The sequence below is a fragment of the Vitis vinifera genome, chromosome 6 (assembly GCF_030704535.1).
Source record: "Vitis vinifera cultivar Pinot Noir 40024 chromosome 6, ASM3070453v1".
In the NCBI taxonomy this organism is placed as follows: Eukaryota; Viridiplantae; Streptophyta; class Magnoliopsida; order Vitales; family Vitaceae; genus Vitis; species Vitis vinifera.
This window is the reverse complement of record NC_081810.1, coordinates 5,536,617-5,555,838: the sequence shown is the minus strand read 5'-3', so window position 1 is coordinate 5,555,838 and position 19,222 is coordinate 5,536,617. Positions and strand designations below refer to the sequence as shown.

Genomic DNA, 19,222 nt, shown 5'->3' with positions numbered 1-19,222 from the left:
TTCAAAGGGTGGAAATTTTGTGGATGTTTTCTTTATTAAGGATTAAGGATAAAAGATGACCCATTCATGTAGATATTTTGGTCTACATTTCCATAAAATAAGCCCCTCAAATGGTTTTAACTAATTGATAGGATAAATTATGCTTTGGGTTGCTGATAAGTTTGGGCATCATTTTGACTTATCAAACAACATGACAACTCCTATACTTTACTAATTTTGGTATATTTTTAATACGGTATGGTATGACAAGAGAAAAGTGATTTTTAAAAGTACTTATCATTTTAGATACTTAAATCAAAATGGAATGGTTGAAGCATACAGGTCTCTCATATAAATTATTTTGAATATATATGCTAGCGATTTTTAAAAATATTTTAAGTATTTTGAAAATTTTTATTTTTTTTAAATATTAAAAAAGTTAAGAAAACGTTTTCTAAAATCATTGTAAAACAGATTCTTAGAGTGCGTTTGGTAATGATTATAAAAAATATTTTTAATACTTGAAAAATGAAAATTTTTAAGTGTTATAAATATTAAAAACACTTATTAGAATCACTAGAGTTAAAACCAAAGAATAAGGGTTTAAATGCAACAGCCTTAAAACCCTATTTGAATGAGTTGTTTTGAAAGATAAAAGACATTTTTCTTAAAGTTGCAAAATCCTTATTTACATAGGGTTGGTCTTAAATAAAGTGGGTATACGGTATACTTGTGATACATAATAGCTTAAAATTCAATTTTTTTTATTAAAATTAAAATTGAAAAAGTTGTAGTAAATGAGGTTGACAGCCATGCACTATAAAAAGTTCATCAAGAAAGACTGGAAAATTTGGAATGAAAAGTAAAATAAAAAATGGTCAAAGAAATTATAGAATTTTTTTATTTGAATGCATGTTAAAAAGTGAAAGAAAAAAAAATCAAAATTTTCATCTGTTTGATAACATTTTGAAAAATAGTTTTCAAAACATCAATCTTTCTAGGGAATAATACTCATATACAAAAAACAATTAATAGAAAATTTCTTAAAATATTTTCTATATTTTCAATTAATACTTAGAACCCTTCAAAAAAGTTTCGAGAAATTTTAATTAATCCATACTTTTTCTAAAGTTATGTTTGGCTCTCAAAAGTTTTCAAAAAAATATAAAGAAAAATAATTCAAAATCAATAAATAATTTTATATATTTCTTTAAATTTATTTCACTTGTTTTATTTTATTATATAAATATTAAATAAATTTAAAATACATAAAATTTTAAATAATTTTAATTATATTTAATTTTTTTATATTTATTTTAAGAAATATTAAACAAGATTTTTTTTTTATATATTTTTTCTCGATTTTCCCTCTTCAAGTAAATTTATCCATTCTCTAATCGCCAACCATCAAAGAACAACTCATGAAAATAATGTTATTCTTTCCACTTTTTCATTATATTATTTTTAAATAATGATAAAATATGTATTAAATACAAAGATTTTTATGTTACCTAATCTCGGAGATGGAAGAAAGATATGATAAGAGTGGCAAAAAGAACAATACCACTCCAGCTCATTGTACGGATATGCATGCCATTCACACAAAGCAGCCGCGTCAATCCCTATTTTTATTAATTTAATAATATTGGTTTGGTTAAAAACAACTTCATAGATTAGAGCGTGACGAGACCCCTGACCGTGGGTAGGAAGTTTGGAGTATGCGAGAAACAATAGTTCAAATATGAACTTGAGATGCAGGTGGCAGCATGAAATGTGGGAAGCTGGAAGCAGGCGACATGTCCAAACGTGCCGACGTCATAGGAGGAGCCCCTATAGATAGGATTAGACTTTTAAACTGTGCCATACCCCCCCATAGCTGATGGCCCTCCATGCTCCAGATGGTGGGTCTCCCACTATCATAATTGACTAATATATTAACAAACACTGCACCCCAGATATGATGGCCCCCCACCCTATACACACCTACTTCTCCACGACTTTTCTCCCATTTATGGCCCCATTTTGTCTTTCACTTTCCACCTGGCCTCAGCTCGTGCATTCACACATACTACACATTTTCTTCTCCGAAATTTGTTGGAATTGCAAGTATTTTTCTAAATAATTTTCCAAGATTTGATAAGGAAAACAACGGAGATGTGAACACTTGACAACCAACACCCAAACATGCTTTTCTTTGGAAGGTACTTTATTGGTCCGTTTGACAAGAAATAAAGATAAAACAAATAATACATGTCAATCTCACACTCCATGATGTCTTGTTTTTCTTTATATATATATTTTTTTATTTTTTAGAAAAAAGAAAGAGATGAAAGGCAGGGTGGAGTGGAGTGGAACGGTCAAACCCCAGAGAACCATTCATCTTCACTCCTCCGTTTTCCAAGTTGGGGGTGTTGTGACTTATGACTTGTGACTTGTAACAGTGTAGCAGCCATTGAAGAATGTTGAATTTTCCTTTGAAAAGAGAAAAAGAATGCTTACTATTCAGGTAAACTAACAAGAGGCCCCCCTTCTCTCCCTCAAGTTCACCACTGCTCCTTCAATCTCAAGAAAGAAAGAAAGAAAAATGAAATGGAATTACAATAATATGACCCCACATCACCAAAACTTACCAACCGACGCCCGCAACTCACCTCTTGCTTATTTCCCAAATTTACATAGCAGATGGAGCTCTATCTATATATACGGAATGGGTCCAGGGCCTGCACCCGAATCTTTCATTTTCCTCCCTTTTTTTTTGGATATCAGGGCCGCCAATTATTGATTGCCGGATGGTCTCCTTGGTTAGGAAATGCCATGCAGTATCAAGGCTTATCGATCCACTCATTTTCTGCAGCAATTCTACCAGAGCCCCGGCCACCCATTTTGCTGAAGGAGCCCACTGCTGATAAGCCCTTGAAGCTGCTGCTTCCCTCACTTAAGTTTCTGGACTTTCTTGATCTTCTCAGCTTGGAGGAGCTGACATCGCCAACGTCACTGTCAGCTTCATTGTTGGTCTTGATCTTGGCAACTGCCAGTCGTGCAATGCCGCTTCTACAGAAGGGGCAAACTGGGGCAGTTAGGCATGCGGTCGTGGGATTCGGCTTGTTGTGGCAACACAGGGCTAGTGTGCATTGAGCGCACATCTGGTGACCGCAGTCTTGGACTTCAATTGTGCACACCTGATCGAAGCATATGCAGCAAAGCTCTGTTTCACTGGCCTGCAAGATATTATCAAACAATGAACAACTGAGACCTCTTGTTCTTGCAAGAATAGACTAACAGAACAGGAGAAGATAATTGGGACCAGGACCAAAGACGATGATTGTCAGAAATTTCTGAATTTCTATATTGAGTTATTTAGTTCATGAGAAGAGTTGGATGTTTAAGCAAAAAGCTAAATTTTGCTCTAGGTCTGAATTCTGACTTAACCATGTCACTGAGGAAACAAAGAAACCAAAGTTGAAAACCAGCACCTAAAATTGGGGACCAGAGCCATGGGAAAGAATACCAAACAAGACATGTGCCTCAAATTCAGAATCAGACACAGGAAAAGAATATCGAACAAGGCATAACAGTTAAAAGTGTCCACAAAATTTACACCAGAAGACTCAGTGGGTCCAAATCAAAAGTCAAGAAAGAGAAATAAATAAGGGCAAGCTTGAACAGAACGGCGAGGTTTTGGACATTCACAATCATCCCTTTTCCAAATTTTCGGGAATTTTCTTCTAACAATAGCAAAATTGACATGGAAGATCAAGTTTATACTTTGGTAAGAAGGGAGGGTTGGAATATTACCTCAGAGATATTGTCGTCAACAGCGACATCAGAATGAGATGGAGATGGAAGCGAGTAAGATGTTCCCTTTAAGATGCTCTTCTCCCTCTCCCTGTTTGCCTCCATTAAGGCCTGTTCTAGCAGAGCTTTTGCATCCTGGTTAAGCTCACTGATGAACTTCAAGGGAGATGGCCAAACAAGAGGCTCTGCTGATGTGGGATTCAGTAAGGCTGCACATGCTCCATGCTTGTGCTTAAGAGCAACCACGTACGGTATTCTCCTGCAGAGACCCCACCATGCAACACAAAGTTAAGTTCTAGTTCAAATCCGCAAACAAACAGAGAGTTGACTCAGAAAAGAAAATGGAAAATCTTCAGTATTTCAAGAAATTGAGAAGCTCCAAAATTAGGATTCATGGAATGCCACTGTTTCAAAGTTTCATAGCCACTTTTCTAGATACAGTGATATCCGTATTAACTCCGGTTACAGTAACCGCAGAAACCTCTTTCAATGATTTGTGCTAAAGGGCAAATTTTATTAACGGGATCAAGGGTTACAAAAAATCAGTTTTTTTTGGATTGCCCAAAATTGATGCAAACATAAAGACTCCTGATTTTCAAAATCAAGAAGCAAATCAGACAATACCCTGATGAATCTCTCTGAAGACGATCAGCACCCCAAGCCAGCAATTCCCTGATGCAATCCAGAGACCCTCCTCTGGCTGCCAAATGAAGTGGAGTGCTCCCTGGGCAACTGCAAACAAGAAATTTTAACATTAAACTCTGGCAAAGCCTTGAAACATAAATTCAGGATTAGCCTTAAACCAAAAACTAAAGAACTTCACTGGATCCATTACCCGTATCCACCAGTGGAAGCACAAACAAGAGCTCCATTATCTAACAGAATATGAACGCAATCGGGCCGTCTTTGACGGGCTGCTAAATGCAAAGGTGTTGCTCCCCTGCCATCTCTTATATTTACAAACCTTGCAAATCCCCTGTGATCAAGTACCGATACATCCAACCATAAAAAAATGGATAAGCTAAATCACTCTACAGATATGAACTGAAGCAAATCAATCCAAAACACACACCACGAATCAGCCACAGGGTTTGAATGGGCAGCAGAAAGTATGGCTTGAAGGCAATCGGAATGGCCGTAATAGGCCGCGTAGTGCAAGCAGGTTCTACCATGCATCGAATCAAACATCAAAACCTGAAAATTTTTCAAGATTCCCATCATCAATTATTCACGCTTCTGAAAAAAAATCAGAAAATAGAGAAAGATATGGGAATTTCACACACATTGGCGCCTGCTTGAAGGAGCTTTTGGACACATGAAATCTTTCCGTGCATTGCAGCAAGCATAAGCGGAGTCTGTATCAGTGACAAACAACAAAATCAAAAGACAATAAAGAGAAGAGAATTGAAGCACAAGATTAAAGAGAAGAAAAAAAAAGAAAAAAGAAAGCAAACCACAAGATCAAGCATTTCCACGTAAAGGAGATTTCACACATACAGACAAACATTGCAAGAAAAGAGAAAACTCACTTGCTTGTTGCGATTCAACAAATCGGGACTAATAGATCGATCCAAAATCATGGAAAGAATCTGCAAAACCACAGCAACGAAACCCAAAATAAGTGAATAGATAAAACATCAAATCACAACCGAAATAGGAGAACTTCTTAAGCAAGCACTGATCCCAACTAAAAAATCCAGAAAAACAGAGAAAACCACCTCGATCTGACCATTAGCAGCGGCGATATGAAGAGCAGAGTGGCGATCGTAGACAGTAGTCTGATGCAAGAGACTGGGGTCTCTCGCCAACAATGACTCAACAGACTCCAAGTCCCCAACCTGAACCGCACTGAACAAGCCATGCTCATGACTCACTCCACAGCTCAGCCCCTGACCCATCTCTCCCTCTCTCTATTTCTTTATTGAGTGGCACTTAAGCCCCCTTCTCCTCCACCTCTAACATGCGCCACCCTCCCAAGAGGTGGCGGTGGTGGTGGTGCTGCAGGAAACTGGTGGCGCCGATGACCAAATGGGAAAGTTCCCATTTATGTAGTTACATTTGAAGGAGAGAGAGAAGACATTGGAGTTTGGAGCTGCCCAGAGTGAGTGCGGGCAGCTGACCGTGTCAGAGTGGGGCAGACCGGGGCACCAGTCAGATATTTTGGGCAATTAGATTCCATATATTACACTTCAATTTCCAACTGCCCTTACATGTCGCTATCCCTAGTCGCGTCTTCACACCCTCCTCCCTCTTAGTTTCTCCTCCGTCCGATTTCCCTCTCCTTCCTCTCTCACCGTCAGATCACCACCAGTCAAACCATGAGAGTGGTGACATTAGTTTTCACCGCTTTGGCTGCTTCCACTCCAAAACCGGCCGTAAATTTTGATTTTTTATTTTTTTTATTTTCTCAATTTATATTATATTTCCACAATATTTTAATGCTTTAAATTAAACCATGACCAACCAAAAAAAAAAAGCATTTAATTAGAGTAACGCTATCCACCAAAATCCACCATCTTAAAAAGGAAATTGTGGGAAAGAAAAAGAAAAAGAAAAATAAAATAAGCCTTTTTTTTTATTTGGGAAAAAAGAGGAAAGAATATAGAACAAATTCAGATGATTTTGAATATAGAATTGAAATAAATGCTAGTCCCAAAGCTTTACAGATACATTATTGCAAAAGAATCAGTAAAGGAGACAAACAAAAACTGCAAAGCAAAGGAATCTGTAAATATTGCAATTGGAATACAAACAGATTGCCTTTGTCACAAAAGGCTTGTACAAAAACCTTAGAGAAAAGTAATTATGTCGGATGCCAACAAAATTAAATTAAATTATTAACAAATGAATTTTTTTTTAAAATGCACTTTTGCTATTCCACTTTATTTAAAATAAATTTATTTTATTTTATATGGACCCATGGCATGGTGAATAAGAATAAAATCAAAGGAGTAAAATTAAAGGATTCTTTTTCTTAATGGTAAGCTAAATTTTGTTCTTTGGTTAAGAATCTTAAACAGGTCTAGAGAAAGACCATATGGAGGTAAAGAATAAATACAAGCTTTCTTCATATTTTCGTATTTTCTGAATTAAACAATAAAATTAAAATGTCATGTGGCAGTGTGGGCCACAAACTTCCTAAACTTTATGGTAAAACATATACAATATGGTGCCTTGCATTTTTCCTCCTTTATTGGGAAACTGGACCGTTTTTCTGAATTTCAGGCAATGGACACTTTTGTACTGGGAAGATGGGTGGTGAATTGCAGTGAAGCAAGGGCATTTCTGGCAATATAAATGGGCACATAATTATCTGTACTCTGAAATGAGTAGGGCCATATTTTCTTTGTTTTGTGAGATATTGGTGAAAAATCTTGCATCAAGTTGGAGTTGATGTTAGTTCAAGGGGACAAGGTGTCGGTGCTTGTAATTTGGTACATTTTGTGACATAAAAAAAATGATTTGGGATGGACTTAGCATTATTATAATTATAGAGTGGGGGGCATGGGTTTTTTGGATTAGAGTTGGCCAACAAGGCCACATGGTTGATGATGTAAGTTAGGGCATGGCTCATTCAATGTCACTCCAATTATCAATTCCTTAATGCTAACAATTATTTCAATATTGGGTCTTTACTGTTCATTCCATCTTGGGAACTAGTTTGGATGCTTTTGTAGATGATTTTTAATAATTTTTTTTATCTTAAATATATTAATAGTAAAATAATTAATATTTATATATATATATATATATTTTTATTAATGTGAATATTAAAGAATAATAAGAAAGATAGGATTTGACTCACTAATATGAAAATATATGATAAAAAAAACTCAATTTTTTAAATCAGTATTTATCTTTATTTATTTAAAAATAATTTAAAATAGTCATATTTTTCAATGAGTCATCTAATTATTATTTAAAATACTAATTTTATTTATCATGTCATTAATATCAATTGAGAACAACACCATTCCATATAAATGTTTTTTATTTATTTTAAAATTTATTATTATTATTATTTCCTAATAAGTGTTTGTGAAATAATAATAATAAATTTAAAAAGATAAAAAACATTTAGTTTAGTTGGTTAATGACATGACAAATAAAATTGAGATAATAATTAGATGATTTATTAAAAAGTACATGTATTTTTAATTATTTTTAAATAAATAAATATAATATTAATTAAAAAAATTAAGGTTCTTTTTTCATATATTTTCAAAATCAAAACCTTTTTTTTTTAATAAGAATTTAACTTGAAAAATATTAAAGGCTGGGAATGTTTTCAAAAATAACTTTTCAAAAATAGCTTTTGAAAACAATTGGTTATAAGATTCAAAAAAATATCTCTTAGGGTCGTCTCAACAGGCTCCCACCGTCTTAAGGCAAAATACTAAAAGCAAAATAGTGAATAATGAGAGGGTAAAGAAAAGTCAAAAAACATTTGGTACAAATGGTTAAGGTTGTTGACACCACATTTTATTTTATTTTTGGGGAATAAAAAAAGAAAAATATCTGGAAAGCTAAGACATCATTTAGATGATCACTTGTTTTGTGGGTTCCATCTAGAAATTCTAGGTGTCCAAATCTAATAATATGGTTGAAATGGTCTTGGGATGTGTTTATAAAATTGGTCTTCAAGTTGAAGACCATTGAAATTGAAGGGTGGACTTCATGGTATGACCCCATCTCCTGCAAATGGGGGGTTAAGGGTTTATTCCCAAACACCCATTACAAGTCACACCATCAATGGTCATAAAGAAAAGATAAGATGGAATGAGAATACGGTCTTCTATTCGCCTATTCTACTTCATCTTCTCATGAATCACAGCCATTGCTTCATAAAAATATTCTTCTTCTTCTTATTATTATTTAGTAGCATAGGCCTCTTTTTTTTTTTCCTCATAGGAGACTCCTGCATCCATGATTGGACACTTCGAATTTTAGAACAGGATAAATATATTAAAATAAAATTTTTATCACAACCATTTCACCTAAATTACTAATAATAATAATAAATGTCTCATAATATAGAAAAGTTCTTTTTTTGTCTTGCATTTTCACAAATCTTTTTTTTATAAATTAAGATGTGTAAATATTATTCACTCTTAAATCTATTTATAAATAATTAAAATAATTTTTTATAGGTAAATAAGAATTTGTATTAACAAAACCTGAAAAAGTCGAAAAAAGTACACACAAAATATACAAAGAATACTCAAGAGTTAGATAAAAAAAAAGACAAAAAATATTTCGCTTAACTAGACAAAAAGTCACTCTATAAAATCAATTATTGACAAGTAATGATCATCTTAATACACCATATCTCAATTCACAAAAATGTAAAAAAAAAAAAAGAATGTTTGAAAGCTCGATTGAACCTTTCAATATCATTGAACACTCTTTTATTTATTTCATTCCATAAAGTCCACATTAAGTAAAAAGGACAGTACTCCAAGCCTTCTCCCTTCTCTTACTTACAAAAACTTTATGTCAATCAATCAAATTCCTTTTAATTGAAGGGTGTAGGACCTGTCGCACATCAAAAAAGAAAGAAAAACAAATATCCTTAAACCGACTATGTATATATGTATCACTCTTCTCAAAAAGGTGGTAATATGTATCTAATGGAAAACACTCAATCGTCATACCAACAATATGATAAAATTGAACTAAAATGGTTATATATATGAAATACTTTTAGTACAAAGTCCTTATTTATGAACATTAGCGAAATTGATGCAATGACCAATAACATGAATGAATTTTCCGTGCAAGAAAGATGAGGGATGCAATTTGTTCAAATCAACTCAAACAATCAAGTCAATTATAGTATATATATTATCGGATAAGTATATCTAATAGAAAAAACTCAACCATCATATGAGCAATATGATAAAATTGAATTAAAATCGTCACATACATGAAATACTGTTAATAAAAAGTCCTCGTCCATGAGCATTAGTGAAATTGATGCAATGCCCAATAACATGAATGGGTTTTCCGTGCAAGAAAGATGAGGGATGTGACTTATTCAAATCAATTCATTAAAAATCATGCCAATTGTAGCTTTTGGTTTGCTTAAACTCATCAATTTAGGTAGTTGTTATCATGTCTTTGGGCCCCCAAAAGCATGAAAATCAAGCACGATGCTTATGTCACACGCAGATTTTTTCCCCTTCTGCTTGATGGGTCCTCCCCATTGGTCCCATCAAATAGTACATTCATTAGACTAAAATTTATAACAAAATTATATCACATTTTAACCCATAACTTCTGATATATTATAATGTATCTTCTAGGTCTTGACTAGGCTGTCTTTCTCAAGGTGAGCTTCTAAAAATAGAAAACCCTCCAAATGTAATACTAATATATGGCTTCATGATTCAGCAACTTTGGTCTTTAGAAGCCATACGAATGTTATAGAGCCTTTAAAGTTGAAACTACCTCTCACTGATTGTCTCAGTCAATTATTGTTTCAAGGGTCCACTCTGCGGTCACCCTTTTTTTTTATCATCAGTCTAATTATTGCTTCAAGGCTCCACCCTCGAAAAAACTTCTAACTTCACAGTAGTAACTCACTCCTCTTTTTCCTTGTTCACCCACAAGTGGTGTCTTGCAGTTAAGTCTTTCCTTTATAAGTCAAGATGGTTTCTTCAAGCAGTAGAAGAAAGAGATGTCTTGAGATTGAATTATGAGGTCAGACCCTATTAAAGATCACTGATAGATTTGAAATGCTTGTTTTCAGTAGTTGCCAGAAGACCCTGAACATATCGATGAGTAGGTGGGCACACCAACATGGTAGTAAGTTTCAAAAACATGATACAAAATAATTTCATTAACCCCTACTTAAAACTTATGTCTTATTATTTTTCTTTTATCTGGGTTTTTTTTTATTAAATTATTTAAATTTAAGTATGTATATCATTTATTCAGATTTGGAGTTTGGTACGTTTCCGATTGAGTCTTTACTTAAAAAGAAGTAATGAGACTCTTCTTCAATCATGCTTTGATATACAATGAAATAATGAAACATGGATGGATAAATGGTTGAAGCATTCGGCAAAATCAATTATTACCTACAAGGGATTTTAAGTTTATAACAGATGATAAGAGGATGAGTTAATGGACACCAGTGGGAGAGATGGGGCCCGATTCATAGACGCAGTGGACTTTTCGGCTGCAGCTCTCATTTCTAGGAATCTGCAAGCCCAAGGTTGAGAAAAAAGGGGGCCCAGACCTCAATCCCTCCTAAATTCAGTAGCGTGAGCCGCGCCCCAATTGCAGCCTTTCAGATGTGCAGACGGCAGAAACTGGCAATTTGATGAGAAAGGAAGTCTAGCTGTTCATGATTTTATTCCTATACTTGATTTTGGAGCTGGGTTTTGTAGACTGTGACCCGATTTAGATTATAGAACCCCAAGGTGTACTTGTACAGGCTTTTGGAGTCAATCAAATATAATATGTAAGATCTCACACGCATATTTCATATCTGGGTTTGGATAATGTCTTCATTATGATTTATGAGTCACATATTAGTAAAATTGAAGACATGCGCGGAGAGAGAAACAGAGTTGAAAGCATTGAGAATGGCAGATGGTGATGAAGGTGGCAGGAGCTTAAAGAAAGTGGTTAGACTAGAACGTTATATTCTCAATTAAGGGGTTGTGGTTGGGCATTTTATCTTGGCTATAAAGAGGAAGTTTGCAAACATTGAAATTGTCTGTTAGGTCCCAGTAAAAGCATTGAGGCAAAGTCCTCATTGGAGGAAGGATTTTGTAACGATCAACTCTGAGTTCAATATGTTGTTACAACTTTTAAACATGTTTACATAATTAACAACAATCATAGTTAGGAGCATCCCATTATACATATTCAGGAACTTTTTCTTCTAATCGATGCGGGATACCGCACGATGTGGATAAAAATTAAGAAGATATAAAGGGATTCATTGCTAAAAGATGGTGCTACACTTACAGGCGTATGATGTTCCGTGAAATCTTCAAATGCATGTCTGCAGGCATGGTTACATTATTGCATACGCATAATATGGCCTTAACATGATGCATGCTACAGATCCATAAACATGAATATGGTATAAGCCCAAATAGAGATCCATCTGCTAAATCAGAGCTGATAATTCCAGAAGAATAACAGGGGTTAATATCGTCTTCGCTCAGAGGAACTATACATGGGTTATCAATACCAACTTCTGCTAATTATGTCTACCAAGAGTCATTCAAGTTACAATTGGTATATAATGAAATTGATAATTTTACAACAGCCAACATATTTCCATTCAAAATGGTTGCTTTTGAAATCCTGTCAGTTAAATGGCTCTCCTGTCTCCCAACTCTGGAATCTGGTGAGTGCAAGTATTTGTACTTCACTTTAGTTGAAGGTAGCCACCAAGAAAGATGCAGAGAAGACAACCATGTAAAAGGTCAGAAATTAATTGATGTAAGATATAGCTCTATTCTTCTGATGCCAGGAAATCCTTCATGTTGCAAAAAACACCCTTGTTGTATGGATTTCTGAACCTTCTCCCTTCAGAGCTTAGCCCTGAGCACGAAGAATCATTATTGACAGCCAAATTTGAAACAAGTGATTATAGATGAAATCACCAAAGAAAAATAGTAGTGATGTGTAACTAGTTTACCTGGTTGGATTGGAATAATAATTTGGAACTCTGGATACTTCTTCCAGTTTATCTGACAGAAAAAAAGAAGAAAAAAACAATTTCTAAGCTCATGGATAAATTGTAAGAATGGAGAGTTTGAACAGACTCCACTTATTAAGGGCCTCTTTTACCCTCCAGGATAGAATGGACAGGGACAGAACTCATGGAAGGAATATAACAAGAAGTTCCACCTATTAAATGTGCACCGATAACTCTCTCTCTCTCTCTCTCACCACACACATTTCTTTTAGCAACTTACCCACTCATCAGTTCTGATGTTGACACATACACAATATATATGCCATGTCAGGAACACCCCCTAAAAATCACCAAGGTTGATCTTGTTAGATAATCAAACATCTTATTATTTGATAATTTCTTGCATCTGCATCTTTCAAAATATAGCAGAAATGACAACCAGTTAAAAACACTACAAAACCTGCCATAGCACTTGGAGAAGACAGAATAGCATTGTGCTGATAACCAAATTCTCAGATAGGCTAGTCTGCATAAAATAAAATATAAATATATCAAGCATTGCAGAGGTTCGGATTGCTGAAAAACAAGTTTGTACAAGGCTAATAGTATTCTAAAGCTACAATGTCCAAAGAAGTAGTGATTTAACAGAATCACCTTGAGTGAAACGACATACCTCCTGTCCAGTTTCATCCATTTTTTGGAATTTTGTGGCAACTGAAGTCCAATCAAAAATTAAAAAAATAAAAATTGTGACAAGGAAAAGCATTCCTTAAAAACAAAGACATGGAAATAGAAATCAGATGATTGGGTCCAATAGGATCTTGAATGTCAAATCATATCCATAGTTTAACAGGTGGGGCAAGTATAGAAGTCCAAGAATGAAACAATTAATGTGCTAAGAATCTTATAAGGTAATTACAAATTAGATAGCAATTATTAGAAGCTTCATCAAAATATAGATTCAAATGTCAACAGGTGGAAAATTTGAAGTGCAGGGGAAAAACATAATGGTTTTCTTTTATTTCTAAGTAATTTGGTTCAGAATACCTGCACAGATGTTTTCTTATATGCCTTTAACAAAATCCAATGCAGATTCTAACATTGTAAAGTGCTGTTTAACTCAGTGGAAGGGTGGTTATGAAAATGCAAAGTTTATGTGCCTAAATATATCCTTCTTTTGATTTGGAAATTTCTTGTGGAATCCAGATATTTGATTGGGAATGTTTCTTAATTTCTTTTCCTGGGGATCTTTTGTTGTGTGCTTTCTATTTTGACTAGACAGAGTTTGAGTATGAATTGTATTTTTTCTTGGATTCCCAAATTTGTCTTTATGAGATCATGTCCAAAATTTTTAAATTATAGAACTTTCTAGGTATTTATGTTTTCTTATCAAGTGTTCATGAGAAAATTGAAACTTGACTTGCATCACAGGTATCCGAACGTCATCTTCTGGTTGAAACTATGCTAGACTGATTTTTATTATTTAAAAACGACAACGATTTCTTTATTTTAAACATTATACTGGTGCCACTACAAGCCAAAATAATCACTATATGATGGGACGACTAGGTACCATCTTCAGAAAAAAAGAAAAGAAAAGAAAAGAAAGCATTAAACTGAAAAGTTATTTAGGAGCGAAGAATGTCGAAAAAGTATTATTAATAACTTTTGCTTGAGACCCAGAAACTCCAATAAATCTGATTGTTTCATTTGCTCCTTGTGACTGTTGAGTCTGTTTTATTCAAACATTATCATTGCCTGTTTGAGCACTGCCAATTCTTTATGATTCAAGACATTATAACCAACTACAACTAAGGTATCATATTAGAGATTATCCATTAAGAAAATAAGTGTGTAATGGAAAGACAGACCATCACCAACATATTTGGTCATACACAAAATATGTCGGGTGTTCTTTCTGTGATTTAAGATCAACAAACAAATGTGAAGGAGCCTGAACTTACACTTGAATGAGTCCATTATGTATGAAGCCTCAGTGATAACAAAGCCAACGAGAAGAACCATGAAGAGAACATGGTTCTTTTGTCCTGCATATCCAAATAATAAAGTTCATTGTCTACTAAGGTATATGAACCAGTAAGGTATGAAAAAGTACTAACAAGGTTTAGAACCAATTGCAAGGAAAAGATAATGCAACATGGAAAGAAAAATTTGACAAGATTAATGTTAGTTCACAAGAAAATAGTGTACTCCTGACATGAATTGTAGTTACCTATACAGTTCCCAAATGCAGGACAATGGTGGTCAAATCCCTTTACATATGCCTTGCAGCTCTTACAGTATCTCACCCTCCTTGATGAGAAAGAACCCTGTGCAAGAACCATTGAGGCTATTTTAAGAATTAAGAAACAGCCCAGTATAAAGCCCATTGAAACATCTAACAATTCAAGAAGAAAATTGACTCAAAATTCTGGTGTCAGGAAAATTAAGAAGTACAGATAAACAAAAAAATATTCCAATAATCAATCTAAAGAAGGTAACATTAAATGGCGATTGAAATCAACCTTATGTCATTTCTTTTCTTTGCTTTAGCAGCCGGGTCATTGTTGAGAGGCAGATTAAAACTGATGCCAGATTTATGCAAGCAGATGATTAACAAGTGTTAAGTGTATTAAACAAGCACCCATACTGTGTACAAACATCTTGTATTACTCAACAAGATGGGAGCATAGGAAGTTTACTAATTTTGTTAAAATCCTCCATATAAGCTTACAGACTCTTTTGAAAATTTCCTGGTGGAACCATACATGTAGACATGTATGTATCTTACAAAAAGGTGTTAAGTTAACAATAATACTAATAGGGAACCATTTCACTCAATTTGCTCATTCTAGCATATCAACAGTATTCAACAATTAACCTCTCAAACATCCATATAAGTAACCTATTATAGCGGTTGTAACTTTAAACCATATGGTACACAAATGGGTAATAAATATAAATGACACCAATGGGGGAAAGATGACACTTCCTAAACTCCAATAAAAACCAGGTCATACCAGGGAAAGAAAAGAAAACTACATGTTGCTCAAACAGGAAGATGCCAGTATTGAAGAAAAAATAAGAGAAGGATGACTACAGGAAATCAGAATGAATGAAATGAAATGCAAATCAAAACACTGGCGGAGCCAGGATATGCCCAGAGGGGGCAAGTGCCCCCCCTGAAAAACTAAATTCCCACCAAGCTATCAGATTTAAAGGGAAAAAGAGGCTTAACAACTAAGCCAAATTTACATCTTTATATCACATTTACCCCCCTGAAATAAATTTTTTCTATTTTGCACCAAACCCCCCCACACACCCCCACCCCACCCCAACCCCCCTGCCCTACATTTCTGGCCCTACCAGTGAACCAAAATGTTTCTTTTGAAAACAAAATAAGAGATGACACCAGGAAATCAGAATGAATGAAATGAAATGCAAATCAAAATGTTTCTTCTCTTTTCCATCAAACCTTCTGCAAGCATGGAAAGAAAACATTTCAGACTATATTGCCATTCAAACCTTCTGCATGCAACATTGGCAAACAATAATAATTGATGACAATCAAATTCAGCTATATCATGAACATTGAAATTAAGACAACTGTTATGGAAAAAGACAACATGCCAAATCCATCTTTCCAGATCATGTAGGTCTAGCTAAATTTGAATGGCAATATGAATGAACAAGATAGAGAAACTATTACATTCTTAAGAATCTAAAACAAGAAAAGGATAAAAATAAGATTACTTCAGTTGGGTGTTCATGGCATGTGCCACCTGTTAAAGTTTTCAATATCTGCCCAAGTGAATAGCTAAAGATGATTAAGCATATCATATCGTATAACTGGGGAGCGGGATCAACTTTACAACCTCAAAATGGGCTTCATCTTCAGAAAATGAATCTTCAGCATGATTGTCTGAACACGAAGATCTGCTTGTAACAAAACCCGGATCACTTGATAGGATACTGTCAACATGAAAATGTGTGTTAGTTTAAAGCACACATAACCATTTGCTTTCTGTAGTGCAATCAGATCAAGAAGGTGACACTTGAAAGGTGTGAATTAAAACTTACCTATACAGACCAATGATGAGCATGACAATCTCTCCATTCAATACAATACCCATTAGAGGTGAAATGACTGCAAATCAAGCCAAATTCAAAGTGGTAAGCTTGCAAGAAAGTCATCTGCATGTTAAAACTTAAAACGACTCGCTCTCATTGGTCATAAAATATTATCCTTTTCCATTGAGTGCTATTAGCACATAGGAGGTTTCATAGATTGTCAAGAAACCTTGAACATGAAGGAGACTATGATTCATTGAAAAAATGGAAGCTGAAAAAATATTAGTGATGATGAAACTCTATATTTGAAATCTGTAAATACTGGTTAACATGACTAAATTAATCATTTGTTGATTGAACATCTAAGCATTGACTAGATAACTAATTCTGCCCTATGATTACTATTTCTCATACATTTAAAAGGGCAAAGTTTTTCTTCCTATCTGTCATGCTGAATTGTCAGACAATTTGCTTCAACAATTGAGAAAGACAATTAATTCCAGACCCAAATGATAAAAATCTTAGAAATGATAGCAATATAAAGGAAGATTAGTGGCACCTTTTCGAAGGATCACAATGTAAACACCCCAAATAAACAATAAATTGAAGAAGACGAAAGCAGGAGCCGATGCATAAACTCCAAGAAACCGCCGGCAGCATCTTCCGGCACCCAAAAGTACTAGTAGTAAGAGAGCTGCAAAAACATCCACTTCAATTTCAGACCAAATAACTCCATAGTGTGTGGTAGCCTAGAAAATTATAAGTCCTAAAAGGATAATAAATTTGAAGCCTAACAATTTCTACTGTTTGGTTTGTTGGAAACCTAAAGTCTCCAGTCAAATCATCAAAGTAGCTGAAAGTTGCTTACTTGAGTCGTGTAATCAATGGAAAATATATATAAGGTCTCAGTTTCCTTTTATTTTCCTTAGGTTTATCAGAAACCAAACGGACAATTTTCAACCGTACCTGAGAGTGGAAGTTGAATGAGAAGAGAGGAGGCAGCGAAGAAGCGAGGAACAATAGATAGGGCAAACTGAGTGAGGAAGACGAAGATACAGGAGATCATACAACGACCAATCAACTTCAATGAAATTCTCATGCTCTTCTGATCATCTAACACTAACATCACCAGCGCCACTAGTCATTCATTCAAAACGGATAGGTTATCGATGAGATGCGGACTTCGAATCTTCTTCCTCCTCCATTTTCTCGCAAGCCAAACAAGTTCGGGTAAATTAGACCCAAAAAAAAAAATCAGTTTCCGTAGTCTGTCCTAACAGGCTGTAGGAGCCCAGTGATCAAAAGCTGGATTGGAAATTAGAATTGGGTTTAGGCTAGCAGATCCAGGTCATCAGGCCCTCTCTCAGTGAGGCCCTAAGTCACATCCTAGCGAGTGGAATTTGGGCCTTTCTCAAAGTAATAGGTTTCGCTCCTCCATTTCAAATTTCTTTTTCCTTCTTCACCGCTTTGCAACGACTTAAATTAAAGGATTCGTCCGTAGAAATCTTTGTTTTATGAAAAGAAAGATAAAAATAGAATAAAAGCTCACTGAAATTTTAAAATTTATAGACTTTATTTTTCTCTTAGATTCTGTGATTTTTTAAATAATTTTTATAATTAAGTGATTCCAAATTTATATTTTATTTAAAAATGAGTGCAATTATTATTTTAATATAAGAAGGATATTGAATTCTTTCATGATTATAATTAAAATGAAATATTAGATGAGAATGGTTTTTGTTTTAACGAGTATTTGGTAAATCAATTAAATAATTTAATTTAAGTTATTAAGTAAATGATGTATATTTAATAATATAATTTAAAGTAAAAAGTAATTTTAAATAATAAATAAAAAGAATTAACTTATTCTTAAATCTATATTTTTATTTTATTTTTTTATTTTCATTTATTTTACTTTATGACCTTAATTATTATTTGATTTTTTTATTATAATTATAATTTATAAGGATAAATATATTAATTTGATGATTTATAATAAATTTTAAATTCTTTTTATGAAACAATATTAATACTTAAAATAAAAATTAAATAATAAATTTTAAATCAATAATTTAACTTAAAAAATCAATTTAAGCTATTAAATATTAAGATTTATCAAACACCATCCGTATTCTTTTATTCCTTCTAACCCGATCTTCCAAAACCAAGTATTATATTCCTTTTATTATCAACTTGCACATTTAAATTTCAAATTAAAAAATAAGCCTAACTTGAGCTTAAATTGACTTCTTAGTTCTTATCCCAGCTCAAGCATGGAACATGCCAAAAAAGAAAAAAAAAGGCTGCAAGTGACTTACTATACTAAGTCCGAACTCAAGCGTTGAACTTGCGACCATACATTATAACAAAGCGCTTTTATAATTAATAATAATAAAAAAAATTAAAAAACAAAGAAGTAGGAAGAAACGAAAAAGAAAGGTAGTGGAAGATTAGCGCTCCAATGATCCTATCCTTTACCTTTTACTAGTTACTCCGCACGCTCCCGAGTTCAGACATAGGGAGAAGTTAGAAGCGCGTGGCGTGGTGCGTTTAAAATAAAAGCTTATGGGATGATTTTGAGTAGAGGTGAATAATGAAATTAAAGAAATGGGGAAATTGGCGAAGGCGGTCACGTGCATCATCCCATTGTCCAATGGAAGTGTAGAGTCTACACACTGTATAGGGGTGAAGCACGCGGTGATAACATGGACTCTC

General features: G+C 34.1%; 2 protein-coding genes across 3 annotated transcripts; both read right to left on the bottom strand.

Moving 5' to 3' along the window:
- Positions 1-2,431: 2,431 nt before the first annotated feature.
- On the bottom strand, positions 2,432-5,922 carry LOC100263866 (putative E3 ubiquitin-protein ligase XBAT31). Its single transcript, XM_002283929.3, has 8 exons — positions 5,493-5,922; positions 5,304-5,363; positions 5,058-5,129; positions 4,847-4,968; positions 4,610-4,750; positions 4,399-4,506; positions 3,775-4,033; positions 2,432-3,197 (listed from the first exon to the last, which is right to left on the bottom strand). Exons 1-8 carry the CDS (start codon positions 5,670-5,672, stop codon positions 2,802-2,804), a joined length of 1,338 nt encoding a protein of 445 aa, XP_002283965.1. The 5' UTR covers positions 5,673-5,922; the 3' UTR covers positions 2,432-2,801.
- A 5,953-nt stretch (positions 5,923-11,875) lies between these two features.
- LOC100251989 (uncharacterized) lies at positions 11,876-17,919 on the bottom strand. 2 transcript variants are annotated; one of them, XM_010652728.3, is made up of 11 exons: positions 17,474-17,918; positions 17,067-17,201; positions 16,517-16,583; positions 16,312-16,408; positions 14,670-14,766; positions 14,401-14,484; positions 13,110-13,150; positions 12,897-12,962; positions 12,717-12,776; positions 12,437-12,488; positions 11,876-12,339 (listed from the first exon to the last, which is right to left on the bottom strand). In XM_010652728.3, the coding sequence occupies exons 1-11, from the start codon at positions 17,631-17,633 to the stop codon at positions 12,251-12,253; spliced, it is 948 nt and encodes a 315-aa protein (XP_010651030.1). In that variant the 5' UTR covers positions 17,634-17,918; the 3' UTR covers positions 11,876-12,250. The 2 variants fall into 2 exon arrangements, with proteins under 2 accessions (XP_010651030.1, XP_019075852.1); XM_019220307.2 differs by lacking the exon at positions 12,897-12,962 and having other exon boundaries at positions 17,474-17,919.
- Between the last annotated feature and the right edge of the window lie 1,303 nt (positions 17,920-19,222).

Excerpts from the sequence above, each read along its gene's own strand:
- LOC100263866 (XM_002283929.3), bottom strand. The coding sequence starts at position 5,672 with ATGGGTCAGGGGCTGAGCTGTGGAGTGAGTCATGAGCATGGCTTGTTC. Across the intron at positions 5,364-5,492 it reads CTGCTAATGGTCAGATCGAG|ATTCTTTCCATGATTTTGGA; the intron begins GTGGTTTTCTCT and ends GTGGTTTTGCAG. Across the intron at positions 4,751-4,846 it reads AACCCTGTGGCTGATTCGTG|GGGATTTGCAAGGTTTGTAA; the intron begins GTGTGTGTTTTG and ends ACTTGATCACAG.
- LOC100251989 (XM_010652728.3), bottom strand. The coding sequence starts at position 17,633 with ATGTTAGTGTTAGATGATCAGAAGAGCATGAGAATTTCATTGAAGTTG. Across the intron at positions 17,202-17,473 it reads CATTCAACTTCCACTCTCAG|CTCTCTTACTACTAGTACTT; the intron begins GTACGGTTGAAA and ends ATGTTTTTGCAG. Across the intron at positions 14,485-14,669 it reads TGCATTTGGGAACTGTATAG|GACAAAAGAACCATGTTCTC; the intron begins GTAACTACAATT and ends TTGGATATGCAG.